Consider the following 27,829-nt stretch of genomic DNA (forward strand, 5'->3'; position numbering starts at 1 on the left):
GCAGTACTCTATTGTTGTCAAAATTTCTACTTTGTTTGCATTGTTTTTTTCGGTTTTCACTCTGGGGAAATCCGCTGAGTGTTTCCAAGCGTTTGAGCCTAGCCTAACACCCGCCCTTTGGCAAGAGTCTTCTGGCACTGAAGTTGCAGCAGTTAAAGAAACCATCCGCTCCTTACAAAATAAAACACAATGTAAACAAACGCTTGTGACAAACGTTAAACTGTAGGCATCGCTTGCCCAAACAGCGTGATTTTTCTAATATTACTCTTTTACATGTTAAATATAAACACCCTCAGGCGTTCTGTAGAGAATAACTTTTTTCCTAATCATTTGATAACTTTGTGATTTTCGACAAACCTTTTCGGCTTTTACAAGTTAACAATTCTTGGAGACGGCAAAACCCCAGGCGGATTTCGTTTTTCAACTAGTAGATGCTGAATTTTCCTATCTTATGCAGCTTATTTGAGTTGTATTGTATTAGTCGCAAAAAAACTTAATTATTTAACTCGACAAGTCTCATTGGACTTATGTACAACTTGTGTTAAAAAACACATTTTTGAAACTTGTTGCATAAATTACTATTATGTTCTATATTTGTCTGATGTAAAAGGAAACATTGATTGACATCGGTGTATTTGCTATGATTAGTATTTGTCTTTTTTTTTTACAATGGACTCTTAGTTTCAGTAGTAGATTCCTTGACCTACAATTAGCAATAGATATTTTTTTTAATTTTCACTTTATTTTATTTGTAATACAATGTAGCAGATAAGAAAAAACTAAACCGTTCTATGGATGCCGACAGTTTAGTATGCTTGCAGTAATTCTTTAAAGCAACACTCCTTGTAGCTGAAATAACAAAAGAAAAAAAAATCTAAACATAACACATGTTATGAACTAAATCTTCTAATTCACTGTGAACATCTTTATTGCACATATTTTGCATATATTTTGACAATAATTTATTTTTTGCAGGTGCGGTACGGTTGCTTCCTTTGGTGTCTCTCCGCCCGGATCTCGACATGGTAGTCAAGAGTCTTTGAAAAAATTCAATGCAATAAATACGCTTAGCTCATTACACACACCTACATCAGTTACAAGGGAAGCTGTTGTAGCTGCTCAGAAAAAAAAAGGCATCAAATCTAGTTTAGGAAGGCTATTCAGTAAAAAGGAAAAGGTGAGTTATGTCTATTTAAGTTTCCACCTTCACCGCTATCCCTACCCTGATAAAAAAGATCATAAAAATGCAACAGAATGTACATATTGTTACAACACGCTCAAATTAATGGTAGTTACCATTAATTCAATTGTTTTAAACAATAGAGCAAAAACAGGCCTTATGGTTATCCACCATAGCATGTATGGTAAGTGTCACTTTTACAATAGAAAATTGGGGTTGTTATGTATCTCAGCCCCATATAGCCGAGGCGGTAAACGCACGGGTATTCAGCATGACCATGCTGAGGGTGACGGGTTCGATTCCCGGTCGGTCCAGGATCTTTTCGTAAAGGAAATTTCCTTGACTTCCTTGGGCATAGAGTATCTTCGTGCCTGCCACACGATATACACATGCAAAATGGTCATTGGCAGAGGAAGCTCTCAGTTAAAAACTGTGGGAGTGCTCATAGGACACTAAGCTGAGAAGCAGGCTTTGTCCCAGTAAGGACGTTACGCCAAGAAGAGGAGGATGTATCTCAGCCATAAAAAATCCAAATTTTCTGGAGCAACTACCATTCAATAAATTGTGTGTTTATTATTGACATCTCTAGTGTCATTTATTTTATTGTGCATATTTGTAGTTCCAATACAGCATTTTCAGCAACAAAATACGTAAGAAATATAATGAGCGCTTGCACGCTGACGTCATCATTATCTCCTTCTCATTATTTCCTTCGGCGTCGGTCCATAAAGCCGTCCTTGCCCTCAAAAAAAATTTGAGGGCAATGTTTACAAATCGTATGAGAATTCGATGAGGTTAGGTTTATGCTGCAAGCCTCTGTTAGTTGTTCAACACTCAAATTAATCATTAATCAAAATGATAGTTTAGTGTTTGCGCCTTTGTTCGGCAATTGTAAGCTGAGTAATGCGAATAAGAACGGTTTTATTTTTAAAGCTAGCTAAGGCACACCAACACACTTCTGACACTTGATTTGAAAACACGCACGAGCGTTTAATTTTCATGCCGCCACCATCCTCGGTGCGATTGTCAAACACGCCGTCGCGACGCTGTTCGAAAAAGGTATTTAAACATTATCAAACCCCCTTTGACTACAATATTGTTCTTGTTTTAAAAGTTTATCCATTTTCAATTTGGGGTGGAAATTTCAATGTTTTGTCGTTGAAAAGTTAACTATAATGCACTTATAACATTTTTTAGAGCATGTTGTTTGACTTGTTCTGAAAAAATCTTGTTGCAATACTTTTTCTGTTAGGTGGAATAGTCTATTTTACGAGCCGATTTTATGAATGCATTTTGACAGGAGGTAGTGTCCAATAACCCGTGAAAACCAATAAATATCATCATCAACATTGTTGTCACTTCGTAAAATGGCTCATCGCATAAAGACAGTAGCTGTTCGAGCTGTGACAGTTCGACGGAGATATTTTGACAGCGGTGCAAGGAGATATCTTGTCAAGTATTATGATTCTATTCGCAGCCCCCAGATTGTAAACAGTGGCATGCGCGGACCTGTCAACTGAAAAGGCCTATTGATTTTCCACCGTACGTTGCTAAAGCCGTTAGTACACAGGGCCAAATATTTGTCAAACAAGAAACCAATGCTCAAACACCTTGTTTGACTCGATCGAATTCTCATTAAGCTAGTAGGACACTCGTTGACCAATGCTAAATATTTTACCACTTTTGACAGTTAAATTTTGACCAAAGGTGTACCGTGCAAACAAAAATATTTGTCACTCTTGAAAAACTAATAGGGACAAACAGAGCCAAACAACTTGCCAAAATTGATTTGTCAATAGTATTTAATCAAATATTTGGCATCTGGGCAAGTGTGTACGAGCACCTTTAGTAATACCCCGGACAGACATGTGATACGAGTGTGATACACGTACAACGGTACTCACTGTCAAGAAAATTCTAACAAGCCTGACTTGAACGGAGAGAATTATCAATGTGGCACTCATTTCAAGCGCAAATTTACAATGATTCTTGTATCACATGTGTGTCATAAGTATAAGTACACAGTGTCAAATATTTGTCCAAAAAGAAACCTGTTATGTCCGTAAAAATACGAGGCAATTTAGATAACAAACATAACTTTATTAATTCTTTTACGAGGTAATACAAATAATGGAAAAATGTGCTTTTTTCGTTTTTTTCCACTCGTACACTTCTGACAGTTTTCGGCTCGCGGTGATGATACATGAGCAGAAAGCATTTCTATAGCGAGCATCACTGATGCGTAACCAACCGCTACAGCATCTCCCCCTTTAAGACATCACTTAGTGCTCGTATCTCGGCGGAAGCCAAACTGCCCGTCCCCGCGACGTATAGGTGGTCGTTGGTGTTGGTATACGAGACCTCGATCCCGCCATGGTAACTGATGGTTGAACCTCGGGTTGAGCTGCACATGGAGTACCCTGATGTCGCAGCCGAACGTTGGAACGTTGCAATGGAGTGGCCTGGGCCGTCCCACCTGGTTCAGCCAATCCATCTGGAACATGAAAGATGCCGAGCTCTCCAAGTAATATGTCCAGTGGAAGTTCCTCGATGCTCGATGAGGTTCTGTCAGCTGTTTCTGCCACATGCCTTGCACGTAGCTGATCAACATGAGACCGGATCAATCCAGTACGTCGGTCGTTCAGCTAAACGTTGTGATCTACTGCTCCAAGCCGTTCGATTATCTTTCCAGGTTCCCAGGTCCAGTCGTTTCCCTTGTATACTTTAGCGTAAACCAAGTCACCGTGAGCAAACTTACGTTTTTGAGAGATTTTATCTGTTTTCTCGGTTACCAACAGTTTTTTTGGTCGCAGAAGATCAATCATTGTCCGCATTTGCCGACCAAACATCAACTCACTGGGCGATTTGTGATCGGTTGTTCGACTCGGTGTGCATCGGTAAATAGCTAGGAAAACTTGAAGACTTTCCTATAGAGGCTTTCCCTTGTTTATTTTCTTCATCGCACGCTTCATGGTATCGACAAATCGCCCTGAGTGCCCGTTTGACTGCGGGTGGTACGGTGCAGTGCGGATATGGATTATACCGTTATTGCAGAATAACTCGAACTCACCTGATGCAAACTGCGGCCCGTTGTCTGACACAATAGTACCAGGTAATCCGAACCGAGCGAATGTCGTATGAAGGAAATCTATTGTCGCTTTGCTAGTGGAAACTTTCGTAGGAAAGATCTCCGGCCATTTCAAAAACGCATCGGTGATCAGCAGGAAATACAGCCTATCGATCGGACCGGCATAGTACACATGTATGCGTTGCCACGGTCCAGCAGGTTTTGGCCAAGCTTCGAATGGCGCGTGGGATGGACACTTGGAAATCACTGCACACTCCTTACAGTGCTCCACGTAATCTTCGATTTGCTGATCAATCCCGGGCCAATACACTACACTGCGAACAAAGCATTTCATCCGCACCATTCCAGGATGACCATGGTGTAAACGTTTTAGCAGTTGCTTCCGGTGAATCTCAGGAATAACGACACGTTCTCCAAAAAGAATACAGCCTTGTACGGTGGTCAAACTGTCCTTCCGGTTGTAGAACGCTGTCAACTCCGGGTTGATTTGGTACGAAGCTTTGATTGCCCACGAAGAGTGCAGGAACTGTGCTTGAGTGTTTCATCTCGATCCGTAGCTGCAGCAGTCTTCATCGCTGTGATGGGGATTGAATCAACAGCTTCTTCCGGTTTCACTGTACAGTCGATGAGCCTTGAGAGCACGTCAACGTATCCAAACTTCGTCGTGTCGATATATTCAATGTGGAAGTCATAACAAAGCAATGTCAATGCCCACCGCTGCAACCTGTTCGGCCCGGAATACCTTTATGTGACCCAAAAATCCGAAGAAGCGGTTGGTGGTCGGTCTCCAGCACAAACGGTCGTCCCAGTATCATACGGTGAAACTTTGTGACGGCGTATATCAGAGCAATGGCCTTCTTGTCGAAGGGCCAACGCAACTGATGCAATTCGTTGATGAACTTTGCGTAATAATACACTGCGCCCAAAAATGAACGCAGTTCCGTGACATTCCGTGGTGAAGGCATCTTGACGATCGCGGACACTTTCTCCGGGTCTGTCCGGATACCGTTTTGGTCCATGATATGTCCGATGTACTTAACTTCGGTCATGTAGATGCGGCATTTATCCAACTTGAGCCGGAATCCGTACTCCTGAATCCGCTAGAGGATGAGGTCGTGCTTTTCTGGTGTCTTCTCGTGCACTAGCACATCATAGAGGAATGATTCAACTCCTTCCAAATCGCCAATCATGCTATCGATGACTTTCTGAAAGGCACCCTGGGCGGATTTTACTCCAGGAGGTAGCCGTTTGCATTTGAAAAGCCCTTTGTGTGTCGTAATCGTTAACAGCGTTTGTGACTCTTCCTCTACCTCCATTTGCAAATAAGCATCAGACAGATCCGGAATACTAAAGTATTTACTGCCAGCTATAGCTTTGCAAATATCTCGTCCGGAGAAAGCAACGGATACTTGTACGGTTCCAACACTGCGTTCAAACCGGTGGAGTAATCCACGCATATTCGGTTTGAATACCGGTTTAGCCCCCGACAGGAGAAAAGCTTGACTTTAACCTTCGAACACAATCCAAGTCCGTCGCGGAATACCTCGGGATACTTTGCTTTTAGTGCTTCGTTATTTGCCTCTCGATCTTCTGCTGCTGTGAGCTGCTTACAGTAGGAATTAATCGGCATGTCGTACAAGTCGAAAGCATCGATCAGATCGCTGCCAAGAACGTTAAAACCTTGCACCGACGTCACGTAACAAACCGATTGCTTCGTGATTCCTCTGAACGTAACCTGACATGGAAACTCGGCTGATAAAGGTAGCAGCTTGCCCGATGCTGTGGCCACCTTCAGGTTCGTTGGCTGCACTTTGCGGTCGTTCAACGATGGTAGTGAATCCTCCGATATCATTGTGTAATCGGATCCACAATCGAGCTGCAGTTCGATGAGTTTGTTGTTGATAAAAACCTCCACGTACTTTCTACGGTTGGCAAAACCAGCCTCGTTGATTGTACAAATGCCCTTCGACTTTCCGCTTCCGTTGCAATGTTCCTTCTTCTGTTTAATTTCCTTCTTCCTGCCTTCCGCATTCGATTGCTTCGGATCGTTGCCTGCTTCATCCGATTTCCTCGAAAAACATCCGCAATAAACTTCTTTGTGGCCCACTTTTCCGCAGCTTCGACAGGTGTGATATGTGTACGAACAATCTGCAACGAAGTGCATCTGTCCGCACTGCCAGCACGGACGTCCTGGAGCTTTCGAGAGTACTGGAGCTTTCTCGGAGAACTTCCTTCCAGCATCACCGGATTCGCGTCGGTGCACCACATGACTGAGCGCCTTCGGACATTCGATTACAGCAGTGTCGTGTTTCAAATTGTTCAGATGCTTGCACTCCAGAAGCAGCTTCTTCAACGTCATCGGATCTGCCGCAGAATCAGTTTCCATCTTGGCTAATAATTTCGTACGGAATTTCCCTTGCTCCTCCCCACACCGCAGACCAGCAAAAAAAAATCAAACATTTAAACTGATCCGGAGTGATCGTGTTGACGTTGAATTCCTCACAAGCTTTGTTGAAGAAACTTGCGTAGGTAACAAAGTCCTCCGTATCGCGTTTGCACGTTTGCAGGCACTGGAACTGTCGGAAGAAGACGGATGTTTGATGACCGAACATTTCCTTGAGTGTGTCCACCGTCTCCGCAAACGAAATATCTCGTGGGTTTCTCGGCAAAACGTAATTCACGTAACGATCGTGGTCAACAGAACTCAGCTTCTGCAACAGGAGTCGTACTTTGTCCGGATCCTCTAGATTCGCTCTGCCTTTAGTGAACACCTCCTCGTGTCCGGCATACCACTTGTCGAAGACAACGCCGTGCGTAGGCAAATTCCGTCAGGGTTTTGAAAAGTGTTTCCATTAGGAACTCGCCGTCTCGCGGCCGCATAAGCTGCTTGAGGAGTGCTTTTTGGGCTTGTTGTTGTGCTTCCAACAAGTGTGCCATTTGTGTGAACACCGCTGCCAAATCGCCGGCTGCTGTGGCAGCGCCAGCTCCTGCCCGTTGCCATCTCGCGAAAAACTCTTATTCTGACGACCGAAAACGACCCGAACTACTTCGACCGAAAAATACTCGTCGCCAATTATGTTATATCCGTAAAAATACGAGGCAAACATAACTTTATTAATTCTTTTACGAGGCAATACAAATAATGGAAAAATGTGTGTTCGCAATAGCGAAGATTTGTAGCGGATCATCTCAACCGCAAGCGCATTATCGAGTAGCATTTTTTCAACGTAAACGCCAAACACGTCCGATCCCGTCCATCAAGAGCTTTGCCAGCCAGCACTCAGCAGCGAAAAACGAAGCCAACCGCCGCCTTGCATCACCGCATCACCGTGTGGATCGACCGACCAATCAGGTGCAAGCTCGAAACGGAGGGGAAATTCAAACTTGTTACTATTTTAAAAGGGATACCAACCCACGCAGTGGGATTCAGTTTTGTAACGATAGTCGAAGAATAAACGTCTAGTTTAAGTGAAGTGAAACTTTTTCGTAACCAGTGAGAACCCAGCCCAGCTAGGAATGCAGATTCCGTAGTGTGACCGATCCAATCTGTGTCCAGCCAGTTCAGCTTGGTGCCAGCGTGCCGTTCCCAGAGCCGTAGCGTGGGGTTGGCCAGGTTGGCCCCCGCCAAGGGCGCCAGCCCTTGGGGGGCGCCAAAAGTGGTCATTGGCTTAATTCTTCCTACAGCGGATTAGAAAAAAGTGGCGTGTAATTGTTAGACAACGCGATTCGTTTTCCTTCATAAAAATACAACACAAATCACTGATAAATTTTCATGCCGTTTTTTTTAGTGTCTCAGCCTCGCGTTTAAACTGACACGTCGATAAAGCAGATCGAATGTTTTGACAAGTTTGCTGATTTCGAAGAATTCAAAAGCAGTCATTGAAGCGCTTCAAATGCTGTGTGATTTTGTGTCATTCGGAAGTAATTCGGAAGAGTGTGATTGAATCTGGAAAATGGCGTCGAAAAAATTGTCGGGAAGTGCTAATAGAAAACTTAAATCAGAGCGGGAAAAAGTAGCCGCTTCGCTTTCAGGTCGACTCGGACAATGGTTGATTCAGAGCGATACGACTGAAACGGAGTTAGAAAGAAATGTTGAAGCAGGTGATAATGTGTAATGTGTTTTGTAATGAAATATTAAGTGATGAATCAAACTGAGCACTGTGGTGTAGTTCTGACTGATAGACACATAAAATAATATTTTGATATTTGTTTATATGGATCTCGTTGACTTGTTCCTAGATTCCGCCTTCACTGAAAGTTTTGCTGATAACCCTTTAAATATTGACGCTACTGAGGCGAGCGCAGGTAAATGAGAAGACATATTAATCAACTGATAATCCATATTCTAAGTCTAAACAAATATTTTACGCAGATGTCGGGGCAGAAAAATCAAAACAATTCGAAAACTTTCTAACACCAAGCCTATCATCAAATCTTGACAACGGGGCATGTGGAACAGGTAAACAGTAAATTTTAGGCTTGATTTAAATCCTATAACAAACTATGTATTAACCGTTTCGATCCAGACAATACGAATCGGCCGATTGTACACATTGCATATGAAGATCCGGTTAAGTGGCCTCCGATAAATGATAAGCTGCGCGCTTTTCTAGTGGAGCGGAGTCCGGAAACAATTGACATTGATTCATTTGCGTTTCCTGTCGGTGATGATGGAAGGCGTTTCGACAAAAAGTGGTATTTCAAAATTCTACAAAATGGCGATCTTGTGAAAAGGCACTGGATGTTGTACAGCGAAACAAAAAATGCACTTTTTTGTTTTCCGTGCTTGTTATTTCGTAAAAGCATGACATCAACATTGTTTTCCGATTTGCATAACGGATTTAGTGATTGGAAAATCTGAATCCGTATATTCAGGCTCACGAAAATTCGAATCAGCATCGAGAATTGTACATGACTTGGAAAACCTTCGAAAAATCTCTCCAACTAGGAAGAACGATTGATGTTGGACTTCAGGAAAACATTCAAAGCGAAGTGGAGAAGTGGCGCATTATTTTGAAGGTTGTTGTAGATGTTACTATTTTTTTGTGCTCGCAATAATTTGGCTTTCCGTGGTGATGAAGGAGATGGTTCTGAAGGTGGCATATTTCTAAATACGTTGGAGTTGATAAGTCACTATCATCCACAGCTAGCAGCACATATGGCTAACGTTAAAGCAAACAAGTATGCATTAAGCTACTTTTCACCACAGATACAAAACGAAATCATTGAATTACTGGGGGCTAAAATTAAAAGAGAAATCATAACTGATCTGAAACTTGTCAATTTATAATTATTTAATGTTATGTTTGATTGCACTCCCGATAAAAGCCGTAAGGAACAAATGAGCCAAGTTGTTCGTTTTGTGGATGTTTCAGATGGCAACTGTGCAGTCAGAGAGCACTTCATTGATTTCATCCACACTGAAAAAATATTTCGTTGCATTGTACGAAATCGCTCGTCCTGTTTACAAATGCCATTCGTTGTTTTCTGCAACGAAAAGATTCGTAGTGTGCCTGAGTTTGTTTCGTAAAAAAGATCATTCCGACACAATAGCACAGATTTTTTCTGTCTCTTTTTTTACCGGACCGACATAAATCATGTTGAAAAAAAATAGCACGCGTATATCAGCTTGGTTTTCACAGGTTCCGAACACGTATCTTCTGATTGATACCTACCAGTGCTAGACATCCATCTGTAGGCGCTTGTTGAAACCGTTCGGAAACAACCAGAACGCTTTCTACTCTGATTCAATTTATAAATAACTTTTACTTCCAACTGAGAGCATGTTTCCTTTCCTCTTCTCGCACACGCACCGTCATATGCACATGAAAACAGGTTGCTTTGTTGTCTCTGCGCTCTACTCAAACATCAGTGATGACTGCAAAGCTTTGTTGCATTCTACGAAGCGAAATTTTCTTTTTACGCATGGTTAGTAAAAAACGTTTGACATTTGTTTGTTTTGTTTCATTCTACAAATCGGGAGCTAAAATCTACGAATGAGCAAGAATGGCGTCTGTCGGATTCGTGATTTCGTACATGATACAACTCCATTTGTACTGTTTCAGCGTGGTGGTATGAATGGACCGTACATTTTACGCAAATTGTTTTCAATTTACGAAAACTGGTTTCACGAAGCATATTCGTTGAGCTTTTACGAAAGTATTTTATCAGTGCATACAAACGAAAAAACAGGAAAAGGATTGTCCGATGAGATTTTGAATAAGCTCCAAGCGGATAGTGTGGACTTTCAAAACTGCCGTGGTCAATCATATGACAACGGTAGTAATATGTCAGGAAAGCGCAGTGGAGTCCAGGCTCGCTTGTTAGAGATTAATAAGCTCGCACTTTTCGTTCCATGTGCTGCACACTAGTATGGGACAAACATCAAATTCTCGCTCCAGTCGACTTTTTTGATTCCATTTAGGTCCCATATGAACTGTGCAAAATTTCAGCGCAATCGGTGAAACTATAATTTAGCGCAAGCGGTTCAAAGTTTTCATAGGATTTACTATGGGAAAAGCTACACTTTCAGATAAAAAATCCCAGAGGTCATCCCTTGTCTCCTTAATTCAAATCGATCAATGATTCTTGTTGAAGAATCATTTATGAAACTTTCTTTCGAAGACCGCAAAACGATTGGATGCTTGTGGAAAAAGTTATTGATTTATTACCGATTAGTGATCCAACGAACGGCTTTTTGTTTTGTTGTATTAGCAGCACTGTAGCTGCTGCCTTGGCTGCTGCTGTTTCTGGGGGTGGTAATGCCTCCCGCCACCCCATGCAACAACGGCAACAGCAGTGCTGCTGATAAAACAAAACAAAAAGCCGTTCGTTGGATCACTAATAGGTAATAAATCAATAACTTTTTCCACAAGCTTCCAATCGTTTTGCGGTCTTCGGAGGAGAGTTTCATAAATGATTTTTCTACAAGAAGCATTGATCGATTTGAATTAAGGAGACAAAGGGTGACCTCCAGGATTTTTTATTTGAAAGTGTAACTTTTCCCATAGTAAATCCTATGAAAATTTTGAACCGCTTGCGCTAAATTATAGTTTCACCGATTGCGCTGAAATTTTGTACAGTTCATATGGGACCTAAATGGGATCTAAAAAGTCGACTGGTGCGAGGATTATTTTTTTCCTTACAAGCGTGTCCCATACTACTGCACACAGCCTCAATCTAGTGGGATCCCACGCGGCAGGTCTCTCACCAATGATGACAACGTTTTTTGGAAACGTTCAACAAGTATTCAATTACTTTACTGCCCATGATCGCATATCAGTCCCATCTTTGCTGGGTTTCCTATTCATATGGGACAATTATGCGATCATAGGCAGTTTAGTGGATCGACTAGTCGGTGGGAGCTTCTTATCGATAAACTTGGAGTTTCCCTCAAGGATCACAGCGACACAAGGTGGTCATCGAAAGAACGTGCAGTAAGTGCCCTGAAGAAAGCGATCATCCCGGTTTGGTTTCTTTTGAACGAGATGTCGATCAAGGAACAGTTCAGCAATGATACAGCCTTTGGCGCAACAACACTAATCAAGCAAATAAATTTCAAATTTATTTGTCTTTTGCATTTGTGGGGTCGTATCTTATCTGCAGTGGACAAGGTAAACCGTTTGCTCCAGAGACACGATATAACAGTCGATTCGGCACACAAGTTTATTCAAGGACTTTCGACAACGTTGAAGGAAATGCGTGAAAATGTTTTCGAGGAAGTGATAGACACTGCAAAGGCTGCCTGCTGTGAAATGGGAATCGAGGACTACTTGCCGGAACCAAGACAGCGAAGGAAGAAACGCTTTGCGGACGAGCTTACTGATGCACCAGCTAAACAACTGTCTCCCAAGGAACAATTTGCCCTGGAAGTCAACAGCGTTTTTGACAAAATGCTTGAAGAACTGAATTGCAGATATGAAGCACTCGAGGAGGTTTCAAAGGATTTTTGTTTTTTGTATGGAAATAACCTAAAATCAATGGAATGGAACGAGATAAAGAAATATGCAGCTGATTTTTCGTTGAAATACTCTTTGGACGTCGATGGAGCTGAACTTTTATCTGAGCTGGAAGTGTTCAAGTCCCAAATTCCATTGCTTTTAAGTGATCTCGATAAGCAATTTCCTAGTGATATGTTGAAGTGTATTCAGCAGTACTCTTTGGGTGATTTGTACCCGAATATAACAACCAGCTTACGAATTTTCCTTACGTTACCGGTTACAGTTGCACCATGCGAGCGAAGTTTCAGTAAGCTTAAAATTATTGAGAACTACTTGCGATCAGGAATAAAGCAAGAGCGGCTTACCAGTCTCGCCCTTATTTCCATTGAAAGTAAAATGCTATCCAGAATTGATTTGGAGATTATTATTACAGATTTTGCCAATGTGAAGGCACGTAGAGTTAAGTTTTAAGAAAGGGAAATAAACAGTTTTGACATGTAAAATCTACATTGTTTTCTTAAATTACAAAATCATAGATGGTGACGGTGGGGGCGCCGATCGGGGTCTTTGCCAAGGGCGCCAGGGGACCACGCTACGGCTCTGGCCGTTCCACTTGAGTCGTGGCTTTCTTTCACCCAGTGCTAGCTCGCTACTTTTCCAGCTCTTTTCAGAGCTACCACTTGAGAGTTATTCAAGTAGTCGATGCTCACCGTGTAGTGAAATGAAAGCCACATTTTCCTGGTCGGCACCAAGCGCAGTCTCGTCGGAGGATTTTGCTCGTCCACCATTCGGCGTCGGTCACGGGCCTGCGGCCTAGCTTTTCGTGTGTATGCGTGTGGTAGTAGTGGATTACCACAGCGCCAAGCACAACTGTCGACCATCCAGCGTCGGTAGTTCTCAGCTTCGGCAGTGTGCCGAAAGCGTCATCGTGTGTGCACGCGCTGGCAGTGTGCCATCGCGTCGTCGTCGTCGTCATCGGCAGTGAGCCGACTACAGTGAAGTGTGTGTGAGTGGCTAGCAGAGGTCGGCACAGGGCCGATTCTGCCGGCACGAAATCATCGTCATCGCCGTCGGCAATAAGCCAAGCGGCATCGCATCCTCGTCGTCGTCATCGTTGTCGGCAGTTAGCCGACTGTGGTGAAGTGTGTGCAGCTAGCAGGTGTTGGCACAGGGCTGACTCTGCTGGCTCGAATCCTACGTGTTATGCATGTCGGCAATGAGCCAACATATTGTGGTCCGTCGGAGCCGGATCAGTGAAGTGAAAATACAGTCCATTGAAGATCAAAAGTGATTGAACTGAACGTTGAAGCACAGACAAACAGACGTAACACTCTTCAAAACGGCTTGGCACATGCATTTAACGATCAGTTCAAATTTCATTTGATTTGCGCGATCGTTACACCAGAGGCGCTAGGGTTTGATCGCTTTGGCGTCTGCCTGTGTACACATTGCTGAATGATGCAAACGAAAATTACAGGCATTTTGTGTAGTAGTGTGCGTGTCAGCAAAACGTCCAATCGAAATCCATAATGGCCGACAGTGTCGCACGCTGTTCTACCAACAGGTGGCAGTGTGCTCATGAAAATGACACCGGGCGAAAATTTTTGATGAATTTCCTCTAAGAGTTACGTCTGTTTGTCTGTGGTTGAAGACACAAAAGTGAACTGAAAGTGAAGAACTAAAACGAAACCGAACTGTTAAGGTGAAAAGTGAACTCGACAAACCAAGTAAAGAGTGATCGATCTATCCGTAGCGATGATCCGCTACAAATCTTCGCTATTGCGAACATCAACGTTTGTCCTGGAGCTGTCGTTCTGTTGGAAGACAAGACACTTCCGCCCCTGCAGTGGAAGTTGGGAAAAATCGTCCAGGTTTATCCCAGGTTTAAGGTCTGTATCCGCAATAATCCGGACACAGAAACACGGCTGTAACTCTAGAATGGATACATTAAAATTACTCAAATTTGGCCTGGAAACATCTTAAGATGTGTTCAATTCACCTGCAAAATTTCATGTAAAACGGTGCTGTACTTTTTGTTGTAGCAATGTAACAGTAAAACCACAGACAAACAGACGTATCACTTGGAACAAAATGCGATAAAAATCATCGTCACGCAAACCCAATCGCCCAATGCTAATTATGCTGTGGTACGCAAACCCACTGAGTAGATGGCGGTAGTGAGCAAACGTCAAACAGGAGCAAAAGCGATGTGAGCGCCATGAGCGAGCAATTTGCGAACTACGGAATATTTAAATAATCCGTTAAAAAGGGAAACGATGAGAAGTGAGTAGAGTGAGACGTCTGTTTGTCTGTGGTAAAACGTGCGCAAATGAATGTTGTACAGCACTTGGTTTAGCATGTCAGCGCTGTAACTTTTGAAATTGGCGAAGGAAATGGCTGAAACTTTGAGCACAAACCTTTCAATATACATCTACTGCATCGGCAAAATTTTAAAAAAATCGATGCACTATCAAAAAATTTATAGTCAAAACACGTATTGGGACTAACCGTAGTTTTAGACCTTTCGGCAGCAATTAGTGAGCACCTCTTATTGTTCCGATTGTACTGTTGAAAGTACTATTCCAATAATCATGAAATTTTGCGGACATAATATATACATGATTAACTAACTTCTGTGAAAATTTCATAAAAAATGGCAGAGGTATTCGATAGTTATGAATAGGCATATATAGCATATGAAAAAAACGGAAAATATTCGCAAATGCTCACCCACATCAGCAGTGATAGCTTTCCAACCAGTTGATTAAAATTGATGAAATTTTGCAAGAACGAGTGTGAATGTATATCATAACAGCTCACGAAATTTCATCATTATCCTAACTGTACTTTGGATTGCAGTGGAAAAGAACCGTCAGTCATGCAGATGAAAGTTGGTCATGATTGTACAAAATGCTTGAATGTACCTCTTTTTGTTTTTGAGCTACAATTAAAAGTATCACACCGATCTTCATCAAATTTTGCTCAAATAATAAACATATATCAAAGAGTTTCCAGTGAAAATTTTGGTCAATTTTATCGATCCATTGCAGAGTTACAGCCGTGTTTCTGTGTCTGGATTATTGTGGATACAGACCTTATGTGTTTTTTTCGTTTTTTTTTTCTACTCGTACACTTCTGACAGTTCTCGGCTCGCGGTGGTGATACCCGAGCAGAGAGCATTTCTGTAGCGAGCGTCACTGATGCGTAACCAACCGCCACAGCAAAACCAATGCTCAAACATCTTGTTTGACTCGATCGAATTTTCATTTAGTGTTAAACTGATGTTGTGTCTTGAGTTCTTTTCGTCGAATATTTGACCCTGTGTACTACAGGCCCAACAGATGTTGTTTCTTGAGTTTATTCCTTTATTCCTTTATTTGACCCTGTGTACTTCAGGCCCAAAAGTGGTTTTTAAGCCGTTTTTTTTTTTTTTATTTTTTATTCCTGTCTGTCACTGCGACCAGTTTTTAGATCTATTGTGACATTACCCGTATCCTTAGTGAAGTGCATGTCGCATTACTCAATTGCCATAGGTAAATCCAACGGAAGCTAACGATCCCTCCGCATCTGGTGGCGGGAATGAGAACCATATGAAAACCGTGGCTCCGCCAAAATTTAACATGGCGCAGCATAGGCAAAGTGCACTTTTTTCACTTTCTCGTATCGAATTCCGCTTCGTAGAGAAATGAACAAGCACTTTTTGGAAAGAAAATTTGATTCTTTTTCAGATGCGCTTAGATCCGGTAGGTACTTACGAACAATTTATGTGAGTAAATTGAACAGCTCTTGCTATGCCTCCGGCGGACAATCTTCCGGATTTTTTGTTAGCTGACCAATCCGATGTCTGTCGGCGTGGGCACCGAGAATGATGATATTAGAAGTTATTGCCAATGGAAAAAAGCAACTATCGGTGCAAAATATGAGTAAATTTTGAAGACAAAAAAGTTGTTTTTTTATGTAAACAAACGATTTTCTCCTTATCTCACTCAGCGCCTCTACAATGGGGAACCATTCCGATTCACCTATTGAAGGGAAATAAGGTATCGATTTTGATACAGTTTTTGTTTCCACACTCAGATTTGATTACCGAACTCGGTAAAATTTTACTGAGTTTTTGAACAGCAGAGAAAACTCAGTAATTTTTGTTGCTACCGAAAACTCAGTAATGTGAAAGATTTCGGATATGTCAAAAAGAAATTCTCGCGCCAAAATTCTTACTGTCTTTTTCGGTAAAGCGATTTTTGTTTACTTCTGAATTGCTGAGTTTTTCAGCTGTTGAAGCGGAACCCCGCTTGCCGGAATACAAATTTATTTCTTATTTTATTCTATTTAGCATTGCTAGATTAATACCATATCATCGGAATCATGCTGCTTTGCGTTTCAAGCACTGTCCTGCGGGAGGATTCCCACTTTGAATACTCTGAGGAATACTCTATTTCAGCGCTTTGGTCAGCTTTGAAAATTCTGCCTCATGAGACGCTGTGACATGAAGAAGAATCGGAAATATTCACCGAGCTTTTTTGCCAGAACTGGATCCTCCTTCCTTTTTTGTCTTCTTGCTTGAATGGCAATAGTCTCGTCGAGCTGTTCTGAAGGAAGACCTACCTTTGCCGCTAGCCAGGGCGCTGAATTTTGGATTAAAAAGTATCTTTCCCGCAGGATGCTGAAATCGCAAAATTGATGACTCCGGTGCTGGCTGATTCAAAGTTTTCGATTGACGTCTGCGACCGCGCTCTGATTTGTTGACGTTTTGTGCTTACTGGCATTTCAGTAAGGTTAGTTTTAACCGATAGTTCGGTACTTGTTTTCACTGAGTTTTTTTGTTTCACTGATCATGTCCGGTAAAGTCTCAGTGTTACCAGCGGCGTCATGGTCGCAATTGGCTTCTTTAACGTTGTTGAGATAATTCCATATTCTGAATCTGCATGCCAAACTGAGCCGAAATCCAAATTTTCATCAATTTTGGTGCCCGGGAACCTGTTTAAAAATCAAATTGAAGTTTGTATGGGAGCGATTTGTCGAATCATCCCTCGTCGCATTTTGTACTGGGTGGAGCTGTCAAACAGTTACCCAGCTGTCAAAAGGTGATTTTGAAAAATCTCTTTGAAATTGATTTTAGGTACCAAAATAACGTTCTAAAAATCTGCAAAAAATCATAGTGGCTCAGAAAAAGGTGCTCTTTCGTATAAAATCAAAAAATTGATACATTTTTCTTAATTTAAAAACCCAATTTTTTTTCGCAGTCATTTCGCAGATTGTGAACAATCCTCGGTACTCACTTTCCGTAATTTATGTTTAGTCCTCTACTGTCAGAGCTGTCAGATCGGCGTAACACGCTAAATATAATTTACACAAAAAGCAATTTACACGAAAAAAAATACACGGTAATGAATATTTATTGGGTACCGGACTGGACACAGAAAATTTAATGGTTTTCTTTGGTACATTGAGGTCTTGAAATTAGTCTATGGTGTTACGGTTTGATCAGCAATAATAATTGCCGAATTCAGTTAAAAGAGAAATCGTTTACTGATCATCAGTAAGATTCAGTGTTGATTGCTGAAATTTCAATATTTTTGCTGTTTTACGATTCAAGAACCGGAAAATATTTTTTGCAATTTCTCATCGTAATAGGCTGTTTTACCTCACGCAAATCTGACAGGAAAAGGCCTACTTTCCCACACCAAATTAACAGAGCTGTAATGGTTCATTACAGCACTGATTTGCGTTGCGTAATGAACCATTACAGCACTGTTTTCAGTTTTGGTCAACTTCTTGATGCTTTCTGGACGTTTTTTTTTAATTGTGACAACTGCACAGTATAACCTGTTATGTTCATATTTTCTTGAACATGGCTATGAACATCAGTGTGCAGTTTGATGAAAAAGTTTTGTTAAAAACTATCCTCAAGGGTAATTTATGAAATTGCAAAAAACGTTGTACGTAACTCGGTGCAGAACTCGATTTTTCCAGCACTCGTCGTAATTATCCAACTCGGCAAGCCTCGTTGGATAAATGTACGACTCGTGCTGTAAAAATCGTCAATCTGCGCCTTGTTGCGTAAACTACTATTACCGAACAGTGAAAAGGAGATTGAGTGTGTCGCTTTCTTAGAAATTTCTTTCTTATACAAAACAAGAGCACTGATGACACAGCGCAACATTTTTTTGTCTCAAGAGCAAACTTATGTGTCTCTGGCAGATTTTGGGCCGCTGAATCCGAATCCGGGTGCAGATTTCCTCCAGCACGTCACAATTTTGAGCTATACCCCAATTTATAGGGTAAAATATGCGTTTTTGGGCTTTTTTGACTGCCAGCCATTCCCAAGTAACAATTCCATTGCTGATTGGTTTTGTTTGATTTTTATTAGTGTTTTATTACAGCAATAATTAAAACTCATAGTTTTATGACTACTTTTATGAAAACCAGTGATAAAATGTTTTATAGTATACTTGAAGATATCCATAAAGACAGAATTTAAGAGTAAACAAAACTTTCCGATACATAAACCTTCTGTCAATCATTATTACCACAATAAAACTGTTAAAACTCTCAACAGATGGCGATCCGTTCGATTAGTAACGACATCTGTTGGTGGAGAAGCAGAAACTACGACACTTCTAGGTTTATTGCGGTCATCATAAAAGTAAACTTGCTTTCGTCTTATTTTCGCTGATTATGGTCGTCGCTATATTGAAGAATTAGCTTATGTAAATGGAAAATATTTAATTTTGCTCAAATTAGCAATGAATTGATAGTTTGCCACAATTTCTATAACATGCTCACATAAATAAACTGTCTCTGCTGAGTTTTCTTGTGATTTGAGATAGTTTTACTATATTAACAAATTGATTTATTTCATTCCAAGATGATAATACTTACTATTTTTGAAGCGCATTAATTTTATGGTCCTGCATCCCCAATATTCACCGTAAAATTCAATGCGCATAAGCCACAATAACTACTAAAATATTACCTCGAAATGATCACTTTCTACTTACGAATGATGTATCCTCCTGAACTTTACGGTCATCGAAGAAGTTTCTCTGCATCTTGAACTGTCATAGTTTTTGTTGAAAAAAAAATAACAACAATCGAGAATGGAAAATTTTTCAACTAGGTTTTAAAACGGCTTTATTGCTACTCTTAATGCGGTTTGCAAAACCTCTCCGAGAGTGGTCCACTTAGCCGGAAGATGCTCTTAAAGAGGTTATCAAGAGGTTTTGATGTATATATCAGTTTTATTGCAAGTTTTATAAAATTGGTCATGAAGATCTCTTGTAGAGCCGAACAAAACTTAAAATGTTACTTGGGATTAAGCATGGAAATATTGTTTTTTAAACAATCAAAAGGTAAATTGGTCTAAATTAACGAATCATGCAAAATATTTCGTTTTACCAAATCAAATTTGATAGTTTTAAGCGATTTATGTTAGGTACGATATTTCCCATACAAGTCACCCTCCAAAAGTTGCAAGCGGCTCAAAGTCTGTCAGAGACTTTGAGTTTGCTCTTGAGATAGACCAAAAGTTAATTTTTGTTACGCTGTGTAATTGGCCATGCATCGGAAACCCTTGTTGCTTGCTTGCTTGAGCTTGAGCTTGATTGACCGCCCGTAGATGCTACTCCAGTATCGCCAGACCAGCTACACTCACACAAGGAACCAATGAGATATCTGCCGGGGACTAGCAGGCAGTGTGTGAGCGTTGGTGATCTTCTATTTTTTTTAGGCGACAATGGCGCCTGCCACGTCAGGTTGCTGGTCAATTTGGGGAAGGGTAAGGAAGTGATGATAGCAATCGTTTGTATCCACATCTGACCGAATATACCTCTGCGCCAGCTCAAATTCATGCGGATGTTGGAGTGTTGGTGGGAATTGGTTGGCAGAAGGTTCACACATTGGTGTGCGGATACCAGGGTAAGGTGATAGAATTGTGTGTTTTTACTACTTTGAAGATGTGCGGCACAGTTCGCTTGATTGCATAACTTGTAGGCGTTTTCTAATAGGATTGAAACACTGTGCTGTGAAAGTTTGGAAGGAAGGGAAACGGCTTTTTCAACCCGTATCTGTTCTAGCGATGACTATGAACATGTGAATATACATAAGTTGTATATGTAGAGAGCAGAGAGAAAAGTATATAGAAAGATACAGTCGAGTCTCTTACTAAACGAATCCCTATTAAACGGACTCCTATTAAACGAACTCCTACTAGACAGGGGTGAGCGTTATAGGAGACTAAGAGCTTATGGGATTTCGGCATTTTGGGGTGTGGCCTATTATCTCGGGTGTGTTAAGAGTTAACGCAATACTTTCTTCGGCAAAATTTTAGGGCTTGATAAGATCTACCATTTAGAACTTTGGTTCATATGATTAGTAAGCAATTTGGCCGCTAGAGGGACCATCAACAATTTGATGCTAAATTGCACTACAGGATCCATATCAGGTTGTCAAGCAAACGTTACGATATGCGACAGCCCATGACCCTGATAATTTGGAAGGATAGTGTCTTCGGGAAAGTTGTTTTGTACGCCAATAACTTACTGGCGATGAGTTGCGAAGTTCGAAATTCCTCCACTGGGCGGCACTAGTGAGCAAGTAAATTTTCAAAACCTCATATCTCAGAATCCCGATAACTTAGAAAGTTGGTGTCTTCGGCAAAGTTGATCAGTATGACAGAAACTTACATAAAAATAAACACTTGTTTTGCAATTCTGCCAATAGGCGGCGCTAGTGAACATGCAAATTTTAGAAATCTCATAGCTCAGAATCCTGATTAATTAGAAAGTTGGTGTCTTCGGCAAAGTTGAGCAGTATGACATAAACTTCCATAAAAATTAATACTTGTTTCGCAATTCTGCCACTAGGCGGCGCTAGTGAACATGCAAATTTTAGAAATCTCATAGCTCAGAATCCTGAAAAATTAGAAAGTTTTTGTCTTCGGCAAAGTTGATCAGTATGACATAAACTTACATAAAAATAGACACTTGTTTCGCAATTCTGCCACTAGGCGGCGTTTACCGTTTTTTCGCCTTTTTTCGACTTTTTTGGACTTTTTCGGCTTGGCAAAACTAGTGTCAGACGGGCTTGGTGGTCTAGTGGCTACCGCTTCTGATTCATATGCAGAAGGTCATGGGTTCAATCTCTGGCCCGTCCCTTTCATCCTACTTTGTATCTTTCTATCCACTTTCTCTCTCTCTCTCTCTTCTCCACATATACAACTCATGTATATTCATATGTTCATAGCCATCGCTAGAACCAGAAACGAATTGGAAAAAAGTCGTTTCCCTCCCTTCCATCTTCCACTCACAGCACAATGTATATAACGCCTACAAGTTATGCAACCAAAGCGTGCTGTGCCGCTTGACCTTATTCACCTTATTCACCACACAATGTATCACCTTACGAACACTATAAATAACCCCCAATCCATGGATCGCATCACCAACCCAACGGTGACTCCCAGATCTCCCATCCTTTCCATCTAACAAATACCCCAGTCCGTGCTGATTGTGGGGATGCAGAGGTGATCTCGGTCTTTAGTAGCAACAAACAGCACACTCTAACATTCCTTTCCCTTCCCAACTGACTATAAGGACGTGGCCGGCGCCGTTATTGATCCAAAATGTATGAGCTGCTTATATTACACTTTGAGAATAAGTCGAGTATCCCAGCCCTTATTCATTTGGATCTCAGTGCAATTGGAACCAGCTCAGATCAATCACGGAGTAGTAACCATTGACATGTATAGTCAGATTTGATCGTTTTGATCGTTTTTGATCGTGAAAACTAGTGTCACTTCCCCCCAATAACTTAGAAAGTCAAAAAAATACAAAAAATCCGATAAACGCCACCTAGTGGCAAAATTTTGAAACAAGTGTTTATTTTTATGTAAGTTTATGTCATACTGATCAACTTTGCCGAAGACACCAACTTTCTAAGTTATCAGGATTCTGAGCTATGAGATTTCTAAAATTTGCATATTAACTAGCGCCGCCCAGTGGCAGAATTGCGAAACGAGTGTTTATTTACATGAAAGTTTATGTCATTCTGTTTAACTTTTTCAAAGACACCAACTTTATAAGTTATCGGGGGGAGCGACACTAGTTTTGCCAAGTCGAAAAACCCAATAATAAGTCGAAAAAATACGAAAAAAACCGGTAAACGCCACCTAGAGGCGGAATTTTAAAACAAGTGTTTATTTTTATGTGAGTTTATGTCATACTGATTAACTTTGCCGAAGACACCAACTTCCTAAGTTATCAAGATTCTAAACTATGAGATTTCTAAAATTTGCAAGTTTACTAGCGCCTCCTAGTGGCAGAATTTTGAAACAAGTGTTTATTTTTATGTAAGTTTATGTCATACTGCTCAACTTTGCCGAAGACACCAACTTTCTAAGTTATCAGGATTGTGAGCTTTGATATCTCTAAAATTTGCATGTTCACTAGCGCCGCCTAGTGGCAGAATTGCGAAACGAGTGTTTATTTTTATGTAAGTTTATGTCATACTGATCAACTTTGCCAAAGACACCAGCTTTCTAAGTTATCGGGATTCTGAGCTATGAGTTTTCTATAATTTGCATGTTCATTAGCGCCGCCTAGTGGCAGAATTGCGAAACGAGTGTTTATTTTTATGTAAGTTTATGTCATACTGATCAACTTTGCCGAAGACACCAACTTTCTAAGTTATCAGGATTCTGAGCTTTGAGATTTCTAAAATTTGCATGTGCACTAGCGCCGCCTAGTGGCAGAATTGCGAAACAAGTGTTTATTTTTATGTAAGTTTACGTCATACTGATCAACTTTGCCAAAGACACCAACTTTCTAAGTTATCGGGACTCTGAGATATGAGGTTTTGAAAATTTACTTGCTCACTAGCGCCGCCCAGTGGAGGAATTTCGAACTTCGCAACTCATCGTCAGTAAGTTATTGGCGTACAAAACAACTTTTCCGAAGACACTATCCTTCCAAATTATCAGGGTCTTGAGCTGTCGCATATCGTAACGTTTGCTTGACAACCTGATATAGTTCCTGTAGTGCAATTTAGCATCAAACTGTTGATGGCCCCTCTAGCGGCCAAGTTACCAACTCATCATATGAACTAAGGTTCTAAATAGTAGATCTTATCAAGCTCTAAAACTTTGCCGAAGAAAATATTGCGCTAACTCTTAACAAACCCGAGATAATAGGCCATACCTCCAAAAGGCCGAAATCCCATAAGCTCTTAGTCTCCTAAAGCCTGTATCCGCAATAATCGGGACACAGAAGTACGGCAGTCGAGTCAAGTACAAGACACTGAAGACGACCTTACAGTTGAGGTCGAAATACGTATCTGTCAAAGGATGCAAATTCGTAGTGGAATTCAAAGGAACCGTACTTAACCCGATTTTCTTTCATTTTTTAGTAACTCTGTACTGAATCGATAAAAATCTGCCAAAAATTAACTGAGAACTTTTTAATGTATGTTTATTATGTGTGCAAAATTTCATAAAAATCGATGCATTACTTTTAACTGTGGAAGAGAATCAAACTGACGTGGTTTTTAAAATTTTGTACAACCATGACCAATTTTCATTCGCATGATAGGAGGTTCTTTTTCGTTACAATTCAAAGTTCTGTAAGGATAATTATGAAATTTTGTAAGCAGTTATGATACTTATAGAGACACTTTCTTGCAAAATTTCATCAACTTTTATCAATTGGATTGAAAGTTACTGCTGTTGATAGAGGTTAGTGTTAGTGAACTTGTTTCATGTTTTTCATGTGCGATGTTTGCCCATTCATAACTTTTGAATGTATCTGCCAATTTCCATGAAATTTTCACAGAAGGTAGTTGATTATGTGTGTATTACGCCTGCAAAATTTGATGATTATTGGTATAGAACTTTCAACAATATAATCGTGTCTTTTTTGAAACAATAAGGGGTGCTGACTAGTTGTTGTCTGAGGGGCTAAAATCACGATCAGCCCCTTTATATGTTTCGAACATAAAATTGTTGATAGTGCATCAATTTTTTTTGAAATTTTGCCCATGCAGGTAAAGTAGATTGAGAGGTTTATGTTCAAAATTTCAGCCATTTCCTTTATCAAATTCAAAAGTTACAGCGCTGACAAGCTAAACCAGGGGCTGTACAAAATTCAATTTCACGCGTTCTGCTGTTTCATTGCTACAACAAAAAGTACTGCACCTATTCACATGAAATTTTGCAGGTGAAATGAACACATCTTAAGCTATAGGCAGGCCAAATTTGAGCAATTTTATTTGATCTATTGCAGAGTTACAGCTATATTTCTGCGTCCCGATTATTGCGGATACAGGCTTTATTAAGCGGATTCCTATTGCGCCCCGCGACCAGTGATCTTATAAGAGTCTCGCAAAGTAGGAGGAGAGGGACGGGTCAGGGATTGAACCCGGGACCTTCTGCATATAAATCAGAAGCGGTAGCCACCAGACCACCAAGCCCGTCAGGAAACCTAGCATCACCCTTGTTTATCGCTAAATTCTCCCCAGTAAGAAGACCCGGGTTTTAACATTGTTACCGAACGGTAACATTTTGTTTTGCTCTGTTACGATGTGGGACGGTAGGCTCAAACAAATTGTAAAGCTAGCAACGTCCAAATCAAATCGGTGGGCGGCTGATGAGCTAACGCTACCAACGCACAGCACAATTGATGGGTGGGCTGAGCGCCCACGGCAGCCAGATGGCGGATACGGGAAAACGCAGCATCAACAACCCGTCAAAAAGGAGTGCTGAGAGGGGCTAAGAAATAGCGAGGCCGATGAGAGTGCAGGAGTTGAATACCGACTACGAGACAGTGAGCAAGTGCCGAGCCCAGTGCTCTATAGTTGTTGGCAAAAAGTTTAAAGTTTTTCTTAACACCGGTCGCGTGAAGTTACTCCGGTAGACGTGAAATCAGATTACGACGGTCTGATCGGTGATAAGTGTGGAAGCTGCAGATCAGCGAAGCTCGGATCCACCAGGAATAATTTTCAACCGGGCTGTCAGCGCTAACCAAGCCCGGCCACGTGGCGAAATAGTCAACTGAGCTGGACCTAAGACCTGTCCGTTACCCCTTTGCATTCCGAGGTGGCCGGGATCGCCCGCCGAGTCAGAAACCATCAAACCAAGCCTTTCGGGGGTCCAATACGACTGCTGCAGCCACCCGAGTCAGCAGGCATCCGCCAAGTCATTTGAAGGTACCACACGTCTCCTGTCAAACAACGTTGCGTCACCGCCTCGCCTCCGCGGCTACCCACCACCTCTCGCGAAGTCAACCGCCATCCCATTTTTATAATAGGACTCCCACATCCGAAACTCTCTCCTACTATCAACGCCCTGGGACCCGGGAAGTTAGAAGAAGGCCTTGTGTGTCCACCCCGGAAGCGGCCGAGGCTCAGAACAACTGCTTGGGGCTTAGGCCAGTCCCCGTCTGGGACGGCGCAACCACTTCCGGGGTCAAATTGTTTCAACATCAGCAGCAATACCGTTCCAATAATGGAACATGTGTTCAGTAATAAGGATTCTAGAATGTTCCTTGCGTACTAGCACTTTCCAGTCTTCGAAGAGTTAGTACAGTTAGTACCCTAACCCAATTTTATTTCCCTTGCATTGAGCTTAGCCTCAGATGGTGATGTGTTTAACTATATGCAAAGCTAAAGTGACCAGATTTGTTTTGCATTAATGCGGGACACAGTTTACATAATACAAATCAAAAGTTATTCAGTTTTTCAGTGGCCGTATTTCCTACTAAAAACTTAATAATATCAAAATACAGGTTTCAGACGTAACAAATAGAAAAGTGAAAAAAATGTTAAATTTTCATACAAAACTGAATTATTTATGAACTTGGTAATCTAGTACTACCATCTGTACGCCTCCACTGTACTATGTTTTTGACGAATAACGTAGACAGAAAAGACGATTGAAGTTGAAGAGCTTGATAGTTAATAAGTGTTATATTGAATTGTGGGCGAAAAACATAGTACAGTGGAGGCGTACAGATGGTAGTACTAGATTACCAAACCGACTTCCCAACGACAAAACTAAGACAACACTACAGGCTGAATGTTTTTGGACAGCTACGAATAATTCTTTATCCCTGATGAAGATCCAAATTGGGATCGAAACGTTGGAGCCAAGAAAATAAATTCGTAGGCCAATTATTAAGACTGCAAGCCAGAACAAATTATTCGATGTAATCAGTTTCGTACCTTTTAATTCCGCCCCAATTGCTTATCCTTTGATGGATACGCGTATTTCGACTACCACTTGTAATCTTCCTCAGTGTCAGTTATCCACTGAAGAAGTCATCGCATTCACCCCGCTTATATACTAAAATTCTACCGCTACTATTGTTTCCTAAAAACTATCTATACCTATACTGCCTATGATCGCATAACTGTCCCATATGAATAGGAAACCCAGAAAATATGGGACTGATATGCGATCATACTTACCTAACCGGTCAGGCTAAGGCCGGGGTGGCTTCTGCTGTACATGCCTCCATTCCACTCGGTCCATGGCTGTTTGCCTCCAGTTCCGCAATCTGCGTAGGGTCCGCAGATCGTCCTCCACTTGGTCGACCCACCTAGCTCGCTGCGCTCCACGTTTTCTTGTACCGGTCGGATGACTCTCGAGAACCATTTTAGTCGGGTTGCTATCCGACATCCTGATGACGTGATCCGCCCACCGTAGCCTCCCGATTTTCGCGGTATGGACGATGGTTGGTTCTCTCAGCAGCTGATGTAGCTCGTGGTTCATTCGCCTTCTCCAAGTCCCGTCTTCCATCTGCACTCCGCCGTAGATGGTACGCAACACCTTCCGTTCGAAAACTCCAAGGGCGCGTTGGTCCTCTACACGTAGGGTCCATGTTTCGTGCCCATAGAGGACGACCGGTCTAATCAACGTTTTGTAGATGGTTAACTTCGTGTTACGGCGAACTTTATTCGATCGTAGAGTTCTGCGGAGTCCAAAGTAGGCATGATTTCCTGCCACAATGCGCCTCTGAATTTCTCTGCTGGTGTCGTTGTCGTCGGTCACCAGTGAGCCCAAGTACACGAATTCTTCAACCGCCTCGATTTCATCACTGTCGATATGAATTCGGGGTGGCGGGCGCGGTGATTCCTCCCTGGAGCCCTTTGCCATCATGTACTTTGTCTTCGACACATTAATGACTAATCCGATCCGCCTGGCTTCACTCTTTAGTCGGATGTACGTTTTCGCCATCGTCTCAAATTTACGAGCAATAATATCAATATCATCGGCGAAACCAAGCAGCTGAACGAACCTCGTGAAAATCGTCCCACTCGTGTTTATCTCCGCTCTTCTTATTACACCCTCCAAAGCAATGTTGAACAGCAAGCACGAAAGACCATCACCTTGCCGTAACCCTCTGCGAGATTCGAAGGGACTCGAGAGTGTCCCTGATACTCGAACTACCCACATCACTCGATCCATCGTCGCCTTGATCAATCGTATCAGTTTATCCGGGAATCCGTATTCGTGCATAATCTGCCATAGCTGTTCTCGATCGATTGTATCATACACCGATTTGAAATCGATGAACAAGTGATATGTGGGCACGTTGTATTCGCGGCATTTCTGCAACACCTGGCGGATGG

General features: G+C 41.6%; 1 protein-coding gene and 1 long non-coding RNA gene across 8 annotated transcripts in view; one reads left to right on the forward strand and one right to left on the reverse strand.

Moving 5' to 3' along the window:
* LOC109402987 (liprin-alpha-1) overlaps positions 1-27,829 on the forward strand; it is a 545,355-nt gene that overhangs the window by 483,594 nt on the left and 33,932 nt on the right. For 6 of the 7 annotated variants that reach the window (XM_062854909.1, XM_062854913.1, XM_062854915.1 and 3 more), the window contains one exon: positions 976-1,177. In XM_062854909.1, the coding sequence (XP_062710893.1) occupies positions 976-1,177 (202 nt within the window). Of the gene's footprint in view, positions 1-975; positions 1,178-27,829 lie in introns of those variants that run through there. The other variant, XM_062854916.1, reaches the window with a different exon arrangement.
* The window catches only part of LOC134288983 (uncharacterized), a 487,443-nt gene that overhangs the window by 426,707 nt on the left and 32,907 nt on the right, over positions 1-27,829 (reverse strand). The gene's annotated exons all lie outside the window — the stretch shown is intronic.

This window comes from Aedes albopictus, chromosome 2, assembly GCF_035046485.1.
Source record: "Aedes albopictus strain Foshan chromosome 2, AalbF5, whole genome shotgun sequence".
NCBI lineage: Eukaryota > Metazoa > Arthropoda > Insecta > Diptera > Culicidae > Aedes > Aedes albopictus.